Source organism: Artibeus jamaicensis, unplaced genomic scaffold, assembly GCF_021234435.1.
Source record: "Artibeus jamaicensis isolate MK-2021 breed Jamaican fruit bat unplaced genomic scaffold, CSHL_Jam_final scaffold_537, whole genome shotgun sequence".
NCBI lineage: Eukaryota > Metazoa > Chordata > Mammalia > Chiroptera > Phyllostomidae > Artibeus > Artibeus jamaicensis.
This window is the reverse complement of record NW_026522047.1, coordinates 20387681-20407343: the sequence shown is the minus strand read 5'-3', so window position 1 is coordinate 20407343 and position 19663 is coordinate 20387681. Positions and strand designations below refer to the sequence as shown.

The 19663-nt window shown below is 36.8% G+C and overlaps 1 protein-coding gene across 1 annotated transcript in view; it reads left to right on the top strand.

The window, feature by feature from the left end:
* Positions 1-19663, top strand: part of LRBA (LPS responsive beige-like anchor protein) — a 526673-nt gene that overhangs the window by 94294 nt on the left and 412716 nt on the right. The window contains exons 23-29 of the mRNA XM_037141420.2: positions 6117-7175; positions 9602-9780; positions 10637-10790; positions 11162-11342; positions 14610-14737; positions 15204-15311; positions 18370-18529. Coding sequence (XP_036997315.2) covers positions 6117-7175; positions 9602-9780; positions 10637-10790; positions 11162-11342; positions 14610-14737; positions 15204-15311; positions 18370-18529 — 1969 coding nt within the window. The remainder of the gene's footprint in view (positions 1-6116; positions 7176-9601; positions 9781-10636; positions 10791-11161; positions 11343-14609; positions 14738-15203; positions 15312-18369; positions 18530-19663) is intronic.

Genomic DNA, 19663 nt, shown 5'->3' with positions numbered 1-19663 from the left:
TGTGCCCTGACTGGGAATTGAACTGGAGGCCCTTTGGTTCACAGGCCGGCACTCAATCCACTTAGCCTGGGGCAGAAAAATTTAAAGTTACTTGTAAGTTGTTATGATTTTTACCTTTAATTTTAATTTTAGTAAGTGTCCTCTAGTTTGATTTCTGTGCGAATTTCCTTTATGGACTAAAAGCCTCCCTGTTTCTTAAGGTTTATATGAAGTAATTTATTTGAATACTGTTATGGTAATTTTTTGTAATTTTAATATCTTGGCATTTGTTTTTAAGATCAAATGGACAACTTATACATTAAGACTCTTCAGATTAATATTTAATGAAGTTTAGGATAGAGCTGAAGTGGTTCAGTAATTAGGCAAACAATTTGTAGCATGCTGTTAACATTCTACTGAACTTATGGCATCAGATTTTTTTCTTCTGCAAATATTAATTATAAAGCTTTATAAATATTTTCATGAATATGATACTGGAATGACTGAAATGTGAGGCTATTTTTTCCTTTTTTGCAGCCATTTTAAATCTCAGTTCCTCAAAGTTATAACATGGTTTTGATGAAGAACTGGTGTGTAAAAAAGCTAATGTTATAGAATTAGATAGCTTTTGCAGAGTTACACTAAGATACATTCAGCTGCTATAAAAAGCCAAAGAAACTCAATTGCAATTTTATTGTCCACTTTGATAGATTCCCTGCCACCTTTGTAGCAGGGAAGCTGTTTGTCACTGTGTCTCCCTCCTCCAGCAGCTGAGCTGGGCTTTGCGAGCAGTAGCGGGCTCTTCTGGGGTAACCGCACTGTGGGGGTTGCTTTGGTCACCGGGCTTCAAATGTGTACCTGTTAAAAGTAATCTTTTAATTCCTTTATTTTCTGGTGTCCTTTAGATTTTCAATATTTATATTTTTCTCTTTTTTATGCTACAAGTGGAACATTAAGTTGAGTAATTAAATAGTACTGTTTTTACTTGGTCTATTAACATGCTTCTACTCTTTAATTAAAACTTAAGTCATTTTATATATTCTGAATTAGGAGAACTGTCCAAAAATCTTTTTCTAAACAGATAACACTAAAAAACTTCAGATACTGGATTTAAAGTAATCAAGTAAAAGTTATTCTCACTTGAGTTAAAAATACAGTATGATTTATAATTTTTTCCCTATAGGATCAGTTTGGGTAAGGTATTTAATTATTTTAGATTATTTGAAATAAGATCTTAAGATTTTACCTGCTGTTAACAATGTGATGAAATGGCTTAAACATAAATGTCAGTCATTTTATATCAGAAGAAAAATACAGTTTAGGTTGGATAAAAAGCAGGTGGAGCTCTGAACAGTGTGACTTGGTCGGGCATCGTCCCGCAAAGCAAAATGTGGCTGGTTCAGTTCCTGGTCAGGGCACATGCCTGGGTTGTAGGTTTGTCCCCTCTGGGGGCCCGTATGAGAGGCAGCCATCAGATATGTCTCTCTCTCATTGTTTCTCTCCCTCTCTTTCTCCTTCCCTTCCCCTCTCCCTAAAAATAAATAGGTTATATATAACTATATATGTAAGAAATACATAAATATATATATTTAAAAAACAGGTAGAAATCAATTTTGTTTAGAATTTTCTAAGTGGTTTCTTAAAAGTATTAAAAAATTGCCAGCATATAAAAGTATTAAAAAAATAACCTGGCATATATAAATACACATGATTTTGTATGTTTATGGTGGCTATATAATAAAGCTATGTATTTTTCAAGTAAATTTCAAGAGTTATAAAAAATGTTCACATTTCATGATTGTCCCCACTTTCTAGTTAATTGCTAAAGTATTCTTTAGCTTTCAGGTTTTTTAGCCAACTAGTATTTATTGTCCTTTTTTACATTTGTAAATGACGTGTGCTCACTGTAGGTACATTGGAACCTAGTACAACTGTGTGCACGTGCAGATTACGAACCACCTGTTATCCACTCACCTGTGCCTGACTTAGTGTTGACATTTTGGCGCAGTTCTCAATCTTCTCTTTCATGCATAAATATACACATACATACATTCAATTATTTTCTCACAAAGACTGTGATAGTGTTTGTGATACTGTACGGTGATTTCACTTAATGGTATACTTCTGACATGCATTTTATTTTATTTTTGTGTGTTTTAATAAAGCTTTATTGAGAACAACAGGCTGCGGCTGGATGTAGTGTGCTGTTGCCGTTCACCTTCTGTTCTAGAACACTGCTAGGGAAACCCATGCTTCCCCAGCTCTCGTGTTCAGGCAGCCGCCGTGTGGTAGTGGATAGAAGCTGTGGTCTCAGGCAGTCTGGGTTGAACTCCTTGTGGAAGAACTTGGGGATGTTATTAAACTCCTCTGACTCTCAGTTCTTTCATCAGAAAATGTAAATGAGAGAGTGATGAGCACACCATGCCTCGCTCAGTGCTTGGGAAGGAGAGGAATTGGTGAAGTAGTTACTTCTGTCCTCATTTCCTTTACTCCTTCTTAGCTTAGTGTCCAAGGTGTGAAGGCGTTTTGATATTTTTGTCGCATTTGGTGTGCACTGCCCCATTGCTTCTTAGAACTTGCGGCCTCAGTGTGTTGCCACCAGTGCTGTGTACCTGTTACCCCCATAGTTCACTAGCATTGGGTAGTTTAGTTTTAAAAATAAATTAGTTAGTTTTATCTAAGTGTAGTTGGTACACAGTGTTACATTAGTTTCAGCTTTATACTGTAGTGATTTGACATTTATATATATACCTTACAGTATGATCATCACACTAATTCTATCACCATGCAAACTTATCACAATATTATTGACTGTATTCCCATTCCCATTTTTCTTTTTAATTTCAAGACCAATATTACTTTATTTTTCAAACATATTAAGTAATAAAACCTCAACATTTTCAGCTTTTTTGACTACCTCCCACCCACTTCCCTTCTGGCAACCATTTGTTGATGTGTTTATAAGTCTGGCCTTTTTGTTTTTGTTTTTTCTTTTGTTGTTGTTTCCTTACAGGAATTTTAATGGTTGCATGTTACCATGTGTATATGTATTGTATCATTATGGAGAAGTGAAGTTAAAAGTAAAAGTTGTAGCTCTACGTAATTAATGTCGGTGCTCTCAGACCACTTGTAATTCTAGGAAGGAGTGATTGGATAAGTGATTTAAGTTTTCTTTTGCTTTTGGGGCATTCTCCGAAGTTTTATTTGGAAAAATTGGTTGCGGTGATATATTTTTTAAATCTGTAACCTTCTTCAAGGAAGGATGGAGAGGTCTGAGTCCTTCCTGTACCTGCTGTTTCTCAAAGTCCTTCACCTTAGAATATTCAGTGCGCCAACATGCTGATTTGGGGTGCTGTCTTCTGGACCCCATCAAAATACATTACCTGTTCAAAAAGTGTTAAACTTGTGACATGATGAACATAGATGCTTACTATGTATATGACTTGTTTCCTTCATGGGATTTTTTCCCCTTTGTTCTTGAACTTACGCTACTTTCATAACTGATGCTGTTAGGTAGCTTTCTTTGTATAGCTTAGGCTTCATTCTGATTTTGCTGTAGTCAGGGTAGTTGCATGTATTAGGGTAGTGTTGAAAACGTTGGGTTTGAACCGCAGTATTTATATGTGTAAACAAGGCGCTTTGCGTAAAATAGATCAGTACATTTTTAGAAACAAATATAATTTGATTGCATCTATTACATCTGTGACCTTATACCATTTTTTGTACAAGGTGTTAGATCAGTGTCTTTGTAAAAATACGTTGTGTGGCGGTAATATTTCCAGCTATGCTTATGGATATCACCCCACTAGGGAAGATTCTGCTGTTTTTAAAGATGTCTCATTTATCAAGTGTGGGAAGGTTGGTAATCTAAGAATTAGAAGTTAGCATGGCATAGTCAGTTTGTATTTTTTTAGGAAAATAAACTACAGCGAAACAGATGCATTTGCTTAAAAAGGAAAGCCTGTTCCTAAACATTGCCTAACATTTAAAAGTCTAAATTTTCATAGGTTAAAAAACTTTTAAATGTATCTTTAAAATGTTAATTTCTTGATGTATTGCCCTCATCTTTTATTTCTTAATTTGTAAATTTGAGTGCTAAATAAGTTGAAAGCAATGGCAAAAGAAATGTCACAGTTATTCGTTCAGGAGTATCTATACCTAGTAGTTTGTAGAAGTGCTTTCCAAACATCACAAACAGCTATAGATTAGCTATCCAATGATTGTGAAGATTAATGACTAGTCTTTTAGCTGGGTAATTTAGAACAATATCTGGTAATTAATTAGGAATTAACAGTCACAAATACCATTAGGAAAACGGTATCAAAAAGATAACAGCAGTGATAATTGCTTATTTGCCATTTTGCTTTTAGGCTATTGGAATACATGAAGGGAAAACTAAAAAAACAACTTCATCATTGTAAAAGCTATTTTAATATTCATACGAACAGAAGAAACTGTAAACAAGTTGGTTTGCTTAGGAAAGGCAAAGCACTGCTTAGAACAAACGACTACAAACGGGAGGAATGTACAATCCATTATATATATTTACTGGTTTTATCCAAAATAAAAATTAATATTCTTGTACATTTTTGACATCTTGGAGTCAGATATCTAGGCTTTTAAATTCCTAATGAGATGGTTCCAAAGCCCCCCAGGCAGGGCATCCCTGGGAGGCAGAACTAGCAAGAGATTGATTGATGAATTTTATAATAAAAAAATTTAAAATTTCTTTCTTTTTTTTTTAAAGATTTTATTTATTTATCTTTAGAGGGGAAGGGAAGGAGAGAGGGAGAGAAATATCCACGTGTGGTTGCCCTTTGTGAGTCCCCTGATGGGAACTGGCCTGCAACCCAGGCATGTGCCCTGACTGGGAATCGAACCGTGGTTGCTTGGTTCCCAGGCCTGTGCTCAATCCAATGAGCTACACCAGCCAGGGCAAAATTAAAAAATTTCTTAATCTGAATAAAGTAATAGCAAATGATTACTGACAACTAAATTCATTCTAAAACCCTGGCTATTGTAGAAATAAATGACCTGCTTTCAGAATCACTGTGTGGGTGGTAGTTATGTGACTTGTGTTCTTCAGGTGAGTACAGAATGTTGGGGACCGTACTCAAGAGTCTGAATTTTATTCTGAGTGAGCGAACGCCATTATAGAATTGTGAGTAAGAGGCAGACATGATCTGATTTCTTAAAGTATCAGTTTATTTGGGAAACTGATTTTTGGGAGATCATTTCTGCATTGATACAAGTATCACCTAAAGAACCCAAGTCATGTAAATACCAGCTGCACAGGGCATTATAACTTTTTGAGGCATTTTTCATTGAAACACCAATGACAATCACATAATGGTTGGCTGTAAGATAGCTTGAAAAGATAGGAAATAGTAAACCTTTGACATTAAAAATCACAGTGCTCTCTTTTATGCTTTTCCTCTAATCAGTTTTTTTTCCAATTAGTTGGGTAAAGGGTAAGTACGATATGGGCATGTTGACAGACTTGAGTATGTGGCCGTCACTCATACACACAGGGCATGAAGGTGGATTAGTGGGGACTTTCACACTCTTTGTAACCAGTTCAGACTTTGAGAATTATGCTTGACCTTTAAGGAAGCATTGAATTTTATCTTCACTTCTAAAAGAATTCATATTTTTTAGCTTAGTGAGAAATTTTAGTAGCTTAATATTTGGAGAGCTGCTCCAATTGTGAATATAATTAATTGATAGTTTTTAATCACTGCTGCGGATAAATCCCGGGGAAACAGGTTTTCATTGCTGTTGAAACAATATATTATCTAGTTCACCAAGTGCTTTGCAATGGTAGATACTTGGATCCTGGCACAAGTTAATAAAAGCCAGTAGAATAGTGTTTTCCTTCCCTGTGCATCTTTAAGGATAGTCTAAATAGCTACATTCTTACAATGTTTTGATGTCATGCTACCTGTTAGCATCAAGACGATTATTTTTTAACTGTTTAGAATTTTGGGATTTACTTATCATTTTATAAGAATGTTACAGGAAAATTGTTATATTGCTTTATATAAACAGTGTATTTGGAGAAATTGTAAATATATTTATGCTCTTCATGCTTTGTTTATTTTTTGCATATTTTGACTGAGTATATGTCTTTTGTCTAGGTCACCTTTGAGATACACAGAGAAAACCTTGCCAATATATTTAGAGAGCACCAGGGAAATCCTGGTGAAGACCCAGGGCAGTGCTCCTCAAGCTCAGTTGCAGCAGTCTCTGGCACTGGTGGGGGCGTCAGTGTTTCTGGAGGCTCCCCACAGTCAGATATGAAGGATTCTCCTGTGTCTCCTCGTGTCGTCAGGAATAACGATGAAAACTCAAGTGCTGAAAAGACAAGTTCAGCAGACTCTGCATCCAACATTGAACCGCAGACTCATAATACATCTAATGAAGGAAAGGACACTGGGCATGAAAGTCAGGAGTTACTGGATGAAGTTCCTTTAGAGGAAACATCGACAAGTGAAGCAGATAATGCTGCTGATGTAGAATTACCTTCTGACATGATAGAAGCAGGGACCGTTTCCTCTGATACTTTGAAAACAATTGGCAGAGATACGACTTTCGGTGAAGTAACTGTGTCAGTAAGTTCTCCTTCAGAAGAGGATGCTTCAGAGGCGCCAGAATTACTGGATAAATCTATAGTGGAGGAAGAAGATGATGATGACTATGTGGAACTGAAGGTAGACTCTAGTCCCACTGAGGGAGCCGGTCACCCCACAGAGCTTCAGGAGAACTGTTTGTCTCCAGGTGCAGCAGATGCTGAGGAAAGGCTGGGCACGTATAGTAATGGCCAAAAATTAGGATTCCAAGGGGAGGAAACTCTAAGTAAGAAACAAACTGATACTGAAACTCAGGATTCTAGAGATTCTGGAATCTTGACTATGACAGCATCAGGGTCCTCAGCTACCTCCCCGGACACTGCTGCTTCCCAGACAGCTGTGCAGTCAGACCCTGCTCAGGTGGCGGGGGAAGGGAGGAAAGCCGCCTTGGCCGCGGAAACCAAAGTGGTTAGTAATGCTCACGGTGATACCTGCGAGTCTCCTACTTCTTGCGAGCAGAGAATTGCCAGGTTGGATGTTTCCAGTGTTGCCACAGATACAGAGAGACTGGAACTGAAGGCCAGCACCAATGCGGAGGCGTCTCAGCCTCTTCAGCCTGTGCCTGAGGTGATTATGTTGTCTTCTTGTTTTTAAAAAAATTTTTATTTAGTTATTTTTCAAGTACAGTTTTCTGTTTATTTCTCCCATCCCAGCCCACCCCTCCCCCATGCACCCCACCTCCCTCCCATGTCCGCCCCCCTTAGTTATTGTCCCTGTGTCCTTTATACTTGTTCCTCTAAACCCCTCCCATTTTTCCCCTTAAATTCCCTTCCCTCTCCCCTCTGGTCGCTGTCCCCCTGTTCTCTATTTCAGTGTCTTTGTTTTTATTCTGCGTGCTTATTTGTTTTGTTATTTAGCTTCCTGTTAAAGGTGAGATCATATGGTATTTGTCTTTCAACACCTGGCCTGTTTCACTCAGCATAATGTTTTCCATTTCCATCCATGTTGTTGCAAAGGGTAGTAGCTCCTTCTTTCTCTCTGCTGCATAGAATTCCATTGTGTATATGTACCACAATTTTTTGATCCATTCATTTACTGATGGGCACCTAGGTTGCTTCCAGCTCTTGGCTATTGTAAGTTGTGCTGCTATGAACATTGTGGTGCATAGGTTCTTTGAAATTGATGTTTTGGGATTCTTAGGATATAATCCCAGCAGTGGAATTGCTGGTCAAAAGGCAGGTCGATTTTTATTTTTCTGAGAAAATTCCATACTGTTTTCCATAATGGTTGTACCAGTCTGCAATCCCACCAACAGTGAACTAAGGACCCCTTTTCCCACAACCTCTCCAACATTTGTTGTTTGTTGCTTTGTTTATGATAGCCATTCCGACCGGTGTAAAGTGGTATCTCATTGTGGTTTTAATTTGCATCTCTCTGGTAGCTAGTGATATTGAGCATCTCTTCATGTGTCTCTGGATCTTCTGTATGTCCTCCTTGGAGAAGTGTCTGTTCAAGTCCTTTTCCCACTTTTTAATTGGGTCGATTGTATTCTTACAGTGGAGTCATGTAAGTTCTTTGTATATTTTGGAGATTAAACCTTTGTCTGAGGTATCATTGGCAAATATGTTTTCCCATACAGTTGGTTGACTTTTTAATTTAATACTGTTTTCTTTAGCCACGCAGAAACTTTTTATTTTGATGAGATCCCATTTGTTTGTTCTTTCCTTTATATTCCTTGCTGTAGGGGACATATCAGTAAAAACGTTGCTGCATGAAATTTCTGAGATTTTCCTGCCAATGACTTTAGGAAGTTCTCCTCTAGGACTTTAATGGTGTCACGGCTTATATTTAAGTCTTTTATCCACCTTGAATTTATTTTGGTGTATGGTGTAAGTTGGTGTTCAAGTTTCATTTTTTTGCATGTAGCTGTCCAGTTCTCCCAACACCATTTGTTGGAAGAGGCTATATTTAGTCCATTTTATGTTATTGCCCCCCTTTGTCGAATATTAATTGACTGTAGAGGGTTGGGTTGATTTCTGGGCTCTCTTCTGTTCCATTGGTCTACGTGCCTGTTTTTATGCCAGTACCAGGCTGTTTGGATTACAGTGGCCTTGTAATATATATTGTCTTCTTGAAACACATTTACTTACATTTTATTTTGTGTTGAATTTAGTTGTATCCTGTTTGCAATTACATAAATGCAATGAAGGTAAAGATTATATTTCTTTAGCCAGGCATTTGGCTTTTAGTATTTGATTATTTAATGGCAGCTTTTATTGTTTTCACCACAGCATCACCAAAAATTACTAATTCCCATTTTCAGGACTGGCATAATTGTAGTTTATAAAGCAGACATTGGTAATTCTTGCCATTTACCCTTTATTTGATAACCCACACACAGTGCTCACATTAGGTTTTTTTTATATATATATATACAAAATCTAGGATTACACTCCTGCAGAACTACCTGCTAGTGTATAGTTTTTATATGAAGTCAGTTTACTTTGTAAGTGGGAGGGACTTCTGTGAGATCAGAGTCCCAGCTTTCTCCTGTACCAGTATATTCATGAGACAGTGGTTGGTCGCATATTCACTTCCCACTTCATTCTAAATTCTTTTTCTTTCTCCTTCCTTCCTATTTCATTGATTTATTCTTTATTCTGCTGCCTTTTTTTTGTTTGTTCTCACTTCCAGCCAGTTTATAAACCAGATACTGCTTTCTTTCATGCTAATATTCAAAAAACAAACAACTCCTTGTTATAGCATTATAATAATTTTATAATGTAGCATTATAAAATGCTACATTAGCTGGGGGTAATACTAGCATGGTTCCAACCTAGTTATTTTGAATTGTGGTAGTTCAGTATATTTGACAAGTGATTTAACTGTATCGTAGTGCTGTTATTTCTCATTAATGATTTTCTCTAATTTGGTTCCTTAGTATCTTAAAATGTATTTGTTAGATGAATTGCATAGAAGCTATTAAATTTCTTATTGATGGCATCCTTTGAAATGGAACTAATTTTGTTACTCTTTTTAATTTTCTGTATTAGACGTCAAGGCAACAGGAGCAGTCCGGGCAAGGAGTCGCACCCGATGCTGTTGGTGGCCAGAGGAGGGACTCCAGACCTGCTGTGTTTCGTATTCCCGAGTTCAGATGGTCTCAGATGCATCAGCGTTTGCTCACTGATCTGTTATTTTCAATAGAAACTGACATACAGATGTGGAGAAGGTTTGTCCATATGTTTGTTATAGAAGATGTAACAAACTTAAGCCTTTATTTTCAAAGAAGTTTACATAGTTAACATTTTGCAATTAATTTCAGGTATTTAGTTAAAAAGTAGAATATAAGGTCTTTCTATGGTAAGGTTTTACTGAATTAACTTTTATTTTCCATCATAAAAATGACTTACCCTATCTGGATTACAAAAAACTTGAAAATCAGATTTTTCTTTTAAAGAAAATTTGGTGAACATTTTTTTCCTGTAGCATGTTTTATAGCATATAATTCATCTGGGGGTACATCTACCAAGTTATTTTTAAAAGTACTAAAATATTTGGACTTAAGAATAATATTCACTTCTACAGTGAATTTTTTGGTATAAAAATCTGTTTTTCAGATTATTCGTGATTGTATGATTAAGAGTTTTAAAAGAGCCTAATTTGTTTATTGTTAATTGTATACTACTTGTATTCTGTTTAAAAGCATTTTATGGCATCATCTAAGAAAATGTTAGTAGAAAATTTATTTCTTTAGCTCTTTTAGCACCATTTACCTCTTAATTTTTGCCACATGGCTTCTGAGTTTTGACCCCAGTTAGGGATGATTTAGTTCAACTTTTTGTATCAAGTGTCAGATGAATAGTATTTATGTTTCAGCGCTGAAACAGGGCTTGGCTAGTGACTGCTGGCATGGAATGGTCTGCACCTTCTGAGGAAGTACACCCCCCATATGCCCGCTGCGTCATTGTCTTACTCAGCTTTCAAGAGGAGGCAAAAGCACCTTCTTATCCTCCCTCCCCTCAAGTAGGCAAATTGTGATTTCCTTTCTTTAGCTTTATCAGTAAACATCATTTATCTTTGGACAGCCATTCAACAAAGACAGTTATGGACTTCGTGAATAGCAGTGATAATGTCATCTTTGTACACAACACAATTCATCTCATCTCTCAAGTGATGGACAATATGGTCATGGCTTGTGGGGGGATACTGCCATTGCTTTCAGCTGCTACATCCGCTACAGTAAGGACTTAACTACTATATAAAATTGGTGTGAAAACATGACTTTTATGCATCTTTGTTGATTAAAACTTGAATGTGGTGGTTACTATGCATTATAGGTGCTGTAAATCAAAAGCAAGTGGAATGAAAGGACTAAAGGGAATGTTGATTTCTTAGGGATGTGTCAGCTAGCGCATGTAACCTGATCGACATGTTTCACCTGTGTGTCTCCTTTGCAATTTTTTAGATGAAATGAGAAGGAAATCACTCTGTGGTACTAGATTTCTGAAAGCCTGGCTTTTTATAAAATTTAGAGTGTTAAGGGATGTATCTAATAAATGTTAGATTTTTCCCAGAATATAGAAGTAATTGTCATACTTTATTCCCCACAGCATGAGCTGGAGAATATTGAACCTACTCAGGGCCTCTCCATAGAAGCCTCTGTGACGTTTCTGCAGCGGCTGATCAGCCTTGTGGATGTGCTGATATTTGCAAGTTCTCTTGGCTTTACTGAAATAGAAGCTGAAAAAAATATGTCATCTGGAGGAATTTTGCGGCAGTGTCTCCGACTAGGTGAGCTGTTAAAACCCAGTAGTTAGGCATTTACTTGAAAATTTTTAAGTAATCCAGCTAGAGTCAATTGAATATTATCTCTCTCTTCTTGGGAAGATGTGTGGGCGTCATTTTTTTGTCGCTTGCTACCTTTTTAATTTGTAGAGAGTGAAGGACTGTGTGTGTACAATGCTGTAGTAGTAGTTTGACAAGTTGGGTAGAAGGTGGAAGGATACGTTTTGAAAAATCTACTAAGTTGATTCTGGTGAACACTGCCTAATTATTTTTTGCTCTAATCTAGTACTTCTCAAATTAAATTTAAAAAAGATTGCTTATACACATGAATCATCAGAGAAGATCTTGTTAAAATGCAGATTAGATTATATGGGCCTGGGATGAGGCCTCACATTGTCTGAGTCCCGGGTCATGTGCAAACCGCCACTATAAAGACAGGGACAGGGACGTGGGGCAGGACGTGGAGAATAGAGTCAGAAATAGTGTAAGGACTAGGCAGGGGGCCAGATGGGCACCAGGCTTATGGGGGGGTTGCTTCGCAAGTTATCTCAGTGTCTAGTCACTGTGGTGCACACCTGAAACCAGTATTGTTTGTCAACTGTAATTGAAAAATAAAAACTAGTTAAAGAAAAAACATATAATTCATACATATGAATCACCAGGAAGGATCTTATGAAAATGCAGATTAGCTTATATGGGTGTGGGATGTGGCTTAAACTTGTCTAAGAAGTCCAGGTGATGTTGATTTTGCTCCTCTTACCAATACACTGGAGTAGCAAGGTTGTAAACTGGCATCATACAAGTACAGCCTTTATCCAAACTGGCTGTGGTAATTTGTTAAAGCAGGTAATTAAATTATTAAATCTCTGTTCTTCTTCTGGAGGTAGTCTCCCTTAGGGGAGAGGTGAAATGCATGAAAAGAATTTTTAGTGTTAGGGGCTTCGTTAGATGAACAAAAAATTGTTTTTCTTCACACAGAAGGTTTCCCATATCCAGTTGTAAGTACCGAGACTTAGTTCATCATTTGCTTATGAAATGGGGAGAAGTAGGTGGAGGGGGGCAGAAATGGAAGCAAAACCGTTACGTGTGTGGCTTATGAAGATAGGTCTGAAATACCTATGAAAATATAATGTTAGGAGCGGAAAGTCTAATTAATGAAGTATTTTCCCATATTTAGTAAGAATGTGTATGTAAACTGAGATACTCTTGTACTTAGTCTTTTTTGGTACAATGATTAGTCTTATTCAAAATGCTATTCAGAATAGTTTTCAACTTAGCATGTTGTAGTGAACTTGGTGTGACAATTTTCAGGGAGCTTTGAAGTTTTAAGTAAGAAAGATTCAAGTGGTGAGCACAGGAAGACAAGCTGTCACTTACTGACTGTTGTAATTGTCATTACTGCTGATTTTCACAGTCAGTCAGCATTCTTTTTTTTCTTGAGGAGAGTCAAGATCAGAGAAAATAGGAAACTTACCGAAATTCAAAAATGCCTATTGGTGAAGTTGGAATGTGAATATAGAAGTTCATTTAGTGTTTCTACTCTTTCTCTGTTACAGTATACTTCCTTACATTTTTTATTGGTAATATAATTAAAGTATTTAGGCTCCATTGTTTTTGTTAATGCCAGTTAAAAAAATCTTTACACTGTCCTAAGAAGAGCACATTTCTAGACTTAATAATACAAGGATACACCAGCAAGGCTCTGCTATGCTCAAGCTTTAGGTTTGGAGGCTAGGGAATATTTAGTCGCCCTCATTTTCAGAGCCGTAGAAAAAAACAAGGAGAAGTTTGATTCCCCTCAGCACCATCTTTTCTTACGTATGTGGCCATGGGACTCAGACAGGAGCTTGTCCAGGGTCACGCAGTGGAGGGTGCTGAGCTTGTGCTCCCTGGTCTTCTTACTCCCGTTCTTCCCTGCGGTTGGGGGAAGGAGGGTCAGAGGGCAGCACTGAACGGACCTGTGTTCCTGAGGCTGGCTGAACTAGGAGAGGGAGCCCTGTGTGGTTATAGACACCGCGATGCAGACCCAGACTTGATTTTGCGTCACCTGTGACAAAAGCGGCACTAAAGTCTCTTTCCTGGGCCTGGTTCCAAATTAACAGTTGTATTCCATATTCTTCCTCCTTTTCTCCCTCCCTCCCTCCGTTCCTTTTCTCCAACTTTTGGTGCTCGTTTTCGGAATCTTTCTGAATTCCACTCCTTCTCAGTTTTGTGTCTGTAGCTATATAGTCGTGGTAGTACTTAAAGTGCCCACCTAAGTTTACTGTTTTGTTCCTAATTTGCTCTACCACTCGTTCTGATCAGATTCCTCAAGTGATACTGATCTGGTTGGAAACTGAGATGATTATATGATATCGACAACTAATAGTAAATTTTGCATGACCTAATTCATCATTTAAAATATTCAAAGTGAATTTCTAAATAACGCAAGTAGCCACCCCATTGGTGAGATAATAGAGAAGTAATTTTGGACTATGTAGTAATTACAGTCTCTTTTATGTTTTTTACCCTTTAAGCAGTTTTAATGAAAGCCAGTAAAATGTAGACCCTATAAATATTCTTTATACATGCTGTACTCTATTGCTATATTAATATCATGCTAGAATAATACATTGTAAGAAAGATACACAAGTTTCCAGTTTAACTGTTTAACAAAGGTAATAGGTTATTATCCTAGACTAATTCATAAAATTAGATTTGCTTTTTGTTTTAAACCTCACCTGAGGACATGCTTATGGATTTTAGAGAGAGGGGAAGGGATGGAGAGATAGAGGAGGAGAAACGTTGGTTGGCTGCCTCCCGTAGACATGCTGACTGGGGACCCAACCCACAACCTAGGCAGGTACTCTGACCAGGAATTGAACCTGTGACCTTTTGGTTTATGGATGATGCTCTAACTGACTGAGCCATCCTGGCCAGGACTTTGCTTTCTGGTTTTTTTTGTGTTCTCTTTCAGTGTTCTTTCCCCCTATTGTTTTCTTAATAAAAGATCATTGCAAGTAGCTTAGGTGAGCATCTAAGAAACAGCAGCCTGTTAAGATTCTTGAACTGATTTGACTCCCTCTTAGCAGTGGCCCCTAAAAGAGTTGCTACCATAGTCGGAAAACAAACAGTAGGTGAGAAAGTCCAGGGGCATTTTAGGACTTCGCTGAAGGTAATCTGTTTTAAATAACATCTTATGTAAATCGTATCCGGTAGGTGATTTTTTTTTATGAGTTCCATAATCTTGAACGCAATTTTCTTTTCTTACCCATGCTTTTCCTTAAATAACAGTGTGTGCGGTGGCAGTCAGGAATTGCTTAGAGTGTCAGCAGCACTCACAGATGAAAATGAGAGGGGATGCAGCCAGAGGCCAGAAAACAGTGCACAGCCTGATTCCCATGGGGAAGTCTGCGGCAAAGGTAAGCATGCAGAGTCATTAATTAAATAAAGACGCATGCTCTTATTTTATGATTGAGGTCTTAAATTTATTTGTTCATTTCACTGTAAAGTTAAATAAATCTGACAGAGGTCCTAAAATAGTTATTTTAGTCTGTGGACATAACATTCAAATATTTGTATTTAAACATACAGTAAAGATTTGCTTATACTTAATCTTGTCTGCTTTTCTAAACGTTTACTTTTCTTGTGTCTACGATACCTTAGTCCTTCAAATATGTCAATTTGTATTTCATGTACTTGGTGAGTTAGCATGTTTGCTTTTTCCTGTATTGCTTCCTTCTATACCCCCTACTTCTAACCCAGCGTCCACAAAAGAAAGAGAGAAAGAAATAGGAAAAACAAGTAGTTATAGCCTTGTTTTTCTGGTTCCTGGAGTACCATTTTTTAAAAAATCTCTGTAATGCATATATGTGTTTTTTGTCTTAGAGTCCAGTGGATATTGTAACCGGTGGTATATCTCCAGTGAGAGATTTTGACAGGCTCCTACAAGACATGGATATTAATCGGCTTAGGGCAGTTGTCTTCAGAGACATCGTAAGTTACAGTGTTTCTTTCACAGACTCTTTTAGCTGAAATGTATTTCCCTCCAGGCCGGAAGTGTTGAGAATGAAAACTCTTTGTGATATGAAATAGTTGAGTGCAGAGAAGGCCTAGAAACCAGTTTTTTTGACAAGGATTTTAGAATCATAGAATATTGGAAAGTTTTATCTATATAAATGGAGCTAGTATATCAGAGTAGTGATACTAAAAAGAACATATTATTATAGTTGTGTGCTTTTGTAATTTCCAGTTTATAAATGGTGAATCCGAGGCATAGAGAACTTGAATAGTTGGGTCAAGCAGCTGGAGCAGGAAATGGTGGGACCCAGACCCGGCCTTCTGACCTCTGAGTCCATGCTCCCAGAGGAGTGCAGTGCTCCAAGTCTGAATGGCCTGTGTTTTACTGAATATTGGGTTTTTCCCCCCTCAAAGGAATGCAAATTTGATGTAATGGTACATGATGAATTGCTGTGTGTGGTGGTTTTAATTTTTTAAAGATGAGAAAGTTTTATTTTAGCTAATTTTGGTATACAATTTGGTCAAGTTTCATATAGAAATTATTCAATCATATAAGAAAGTATAAATACGAAAATAAAAATCATTCATGATCCTACCCACCAAGATTTGAGTATAGGTATTAGTTAATATTAATTGAACAGTTACTGTGTGTTAGGTACTAGATGCGCTATATTGCATATGTTTTTTTGTAAACTTTGTAACTTCAGTTTTTAATTTTCTCCCCTTTGGGATTTTAGTCCTCTCTTGAGTTCTTCAAGTTTTATACACGTGTATAATTTACTTTATACATTTTATACACATATATAAATTACTTTATAATTTACTTTATACTTTCAGTAACTATTAGTGTAGGTAACAGTTACTGAACACTTACTGTGTATTAAGTACAGAACTGGATTCTCTCTATGTGTTATCTCATTTAATTTACCCAGTAATCCTGTGAGGAAGAGAACAGTATGAGGTTAAAAAATCTGTTTAAGATTATACAAGTAATAGAAGGTAGAAGGCAGTTGAGGACCTAGGGAATCTGATTCTTGAAATTTTGATTTTAACCATTTGAGTAGACCGCCTCCCTAGATTTCATTTTTTTTCTTTTTGGTAGCTACTGTTATTCCTTTAATTAAGAAACCATCAGGTTTTGTTTCTTCAGAATCCACTGACTGGTTCATTTTGGAACCAAATAGTGCTGCTTCCTTCTTTTCCCATTCTCTTTTCTTAAGCAGGTATTAAGTCTCTTGCCCCATAATTTTGTATATCTTTGAGTAATCTTTAAAAATTTAGACTAGATGATATAACTCTTTTGCTTTAAAAATTCTCTAATGTCTTCTCATAGGACTTCAAATAAAATCAAAACTCCTCACTCTGGCTTTGTATGATATGGCTCTTTGGAACTTGCTAACAAGTTATCATATCATGAACTTTGGACAGAGAATTAGACTATTTCCTATCTATGTTGTTATCTCTTAAAGTTACAAATATTTGAAGTTGTTTTGTAATCATAAAAGATATATAGTCACCTTATAGGAGTTTTAGAAAAGAGAAAAGTTCATAGTCCCCGAACCTCTTCTCAGAACCTCTTCTAGCAAAAGCATCATACTTTGATGATGAAGAAAGAAAGGACCTGAGATTAAGGATATAAAAACAAGATTGCCCTGAGGTTAAGAGCTAAGGTATTTAATCACTCTGATCTGAGTTTACGTTTGCTTTTTCACTTGCTATATAGCTTAAGAAAATTACTTCTTTAGTCCTCATTTTGTTCAGATGGGTTAAGGAATATATATGAAATACATAGCACAGTGCCTGGCTCTCAGTAAATATTCAGTAAATGACAGCTACAGTTTATTTCAGGGGTTTAGTTGGTAAACATTGGGCATACTGAGGGGCTAAATAAGGATTTAGGTGGGCATAAATAATTTATAACAGATTAAGAAGTGAAGGCCAAGTAAGTTATTTGTCTACGTTTTTAACATTGACATCATTAGCAGTAGTTGTAATAGATGACAGGATGGCGTGGCAGAGGGCCACGGGCATGTCTGGAGAGAAGGGGTGGTTGATAATAAAGGGGAAAGTACACTTGTCTTTTTGATCAAGATTAATAAATCCTTACACAAGAACTTCATAAGTGCCATAGATTCTTGTCAGATTATAAATATGTCTTATTGTATCAAGTGGATGTGTTCAGGTAGAGCCTGATACCTTATTTTTTCCTTGAAATTGATTGTACTGAAACTTTTGGCACTAGTTATTAATTTGTAGTTTCATTTGTACCATTAGTTTTCATTTATTCATCAGCTGGGCATCAATACTTTTTGTTTCCCTTATCCTAACATTCTCTGCTTCTCAAAACACTGTTAATTTTCAGGATTTGGTGGGCAAGTTTGAGTTTTTCTTTTAAATTAATTTTTTGAAAAGTTAAGGAATAGTGATGTGTTAAAGGGCCCTTTGAAGATGGGGAATTTGAGAAGGAGGTTGTTGGTGTGTAGATGTGTAGATGGACGTGAGTCTTTAGGATGAAGGCTGGAACTCTTTCTGAGGTTAATTTAGTTTCTCCTTTTCTTTTTTGCATGCACTGTATTTTCAGTCTGATACTTGGTTGTTTCTACTGATTAACACACTCCCAATTCCTTTAGTATCCTATTCTGTGTTTGACAACCTTTTTTTCTCTTGAATGTTCATCTTTTAGGAAAACTATTATTTTATGGATTTTAATTGTTATGATTAGAAGTAAAAATATTCATATATAATAAAAATCATTATTTGATTACTCTTATAAAGTATATTAAGATATATCTCTTCAGGGTGAGTGACTCTAAAAAAAGCCACTTTTCTCTTTGCAGGTTTTGCAAGCATAAAACCTCTTGTTTATGGGCATTTTCCCAAAGTACTTTGTCTAATTTTTGCTCAGTTGAATTTATTATTTTCTGCCCATATCAAAAGATTTATTCACATTTTATACTTAAATATTGTCATGTAAAATAAAGTTAAGAGATGTTATTCAGTAGTGGTATGATCAAATGCTTTTATTTTTCCCCAGGAGGATAGCAAACAAGCTCAGTTTTTAGCCTTGGCCGTGGTATACTTTATCTCTGTCCTTATGGTCTCGAAGTACAGAGACATTTTGGAACCTCAGAATGAAAGGCGTAGCCAGCCATTTAAGGAATCTGGTAGTGAAAGTGGGACTTTATCACTTCCTGGTAAGTTTCCGTATTTTATTTTCTGATATCCAAAATTTAAGTAAAATGTTACCTACTTATAGTGGTTAAAATATTGATTCTGGAATTGAAATCCATTTATACAGAAAGTAAGAGCGTACACTTATTTTTGTTAATGACTTAATATTTTACTTTAAGTACCATGTAGTTAGTTGCAATTGGGAGATTACTATTACTCTTTAAACGAGCTATTTGACTAAAAGGTGAGAAGATGTTATGTGCAATTCAAGTAATAATTGGAGTAATGGAAGTAGCTGCCAGTTACAATGTATAGTTAGAAAAGTAACTATTGAATGTAGAAATAGCTGCCACCCAATGGAGGCTATTTATTTATTTAATAAATATTCACTGGGTGCCTGTTGGGTACTTGGTATATTTATGACCAAAAGGAAAAAAAAGTCTGTCTTCATGGAGCTTATATTCTTGTGAGAGGAGATAGAGAATAAGTACATGTGATAAATACATCGTATTGTACTTTAGAAGGTGGTTAGTGTTAAGTCAAACAAAAATATCAGGAATATAACCAGGAGAAATAGTGGTGGATATTTACTCCAAGGGAAATGGGGAATTCCTGCAGGGCTTTGAGTGTAGGAGTTACAAATGACTTCTGTCTTGATTATGTTTTTATAAGTTACACTCAGGGTTCTGTGTTCAGAATACACCCTGGAGGGCAAGGACAGCCCCGTGTTTTCATTGTGTCTCGCTGGGTAACACATCACACTGAAACTTGGTGGCTGGAACCTCCACTCGTTCAGTCTTGTTCTCATTGTCCTGTGGATTTTGTTTGGGCAGGGGGCGATTGGGATGATTCATCCCTGCTCCAGATGACACTTGCTGGTGTTGGGAAGTCTGAGATGGTTTTTCTACAAATGTCTTTAGTGCCTCAGCTTGGATGGCTCCGCCAGCTGAGGCTGATTGGCTGAAGTGGCTCTGCTGGGTGATTTGTGTGGGGCCTTCATACTTGTTCTCAGCCGAAGTCCCCGGTTTCCTCCATTGGTTTGGGGGGCCTCTATCTTTTTACGTGGTCTCTCCACATGTCCTCTCTAGCAAAGTAGTCATATTGCTCCCTGAGATATTCAGGAATTCCTAGAATGCACCTGCTGCCAGACCTTGTTA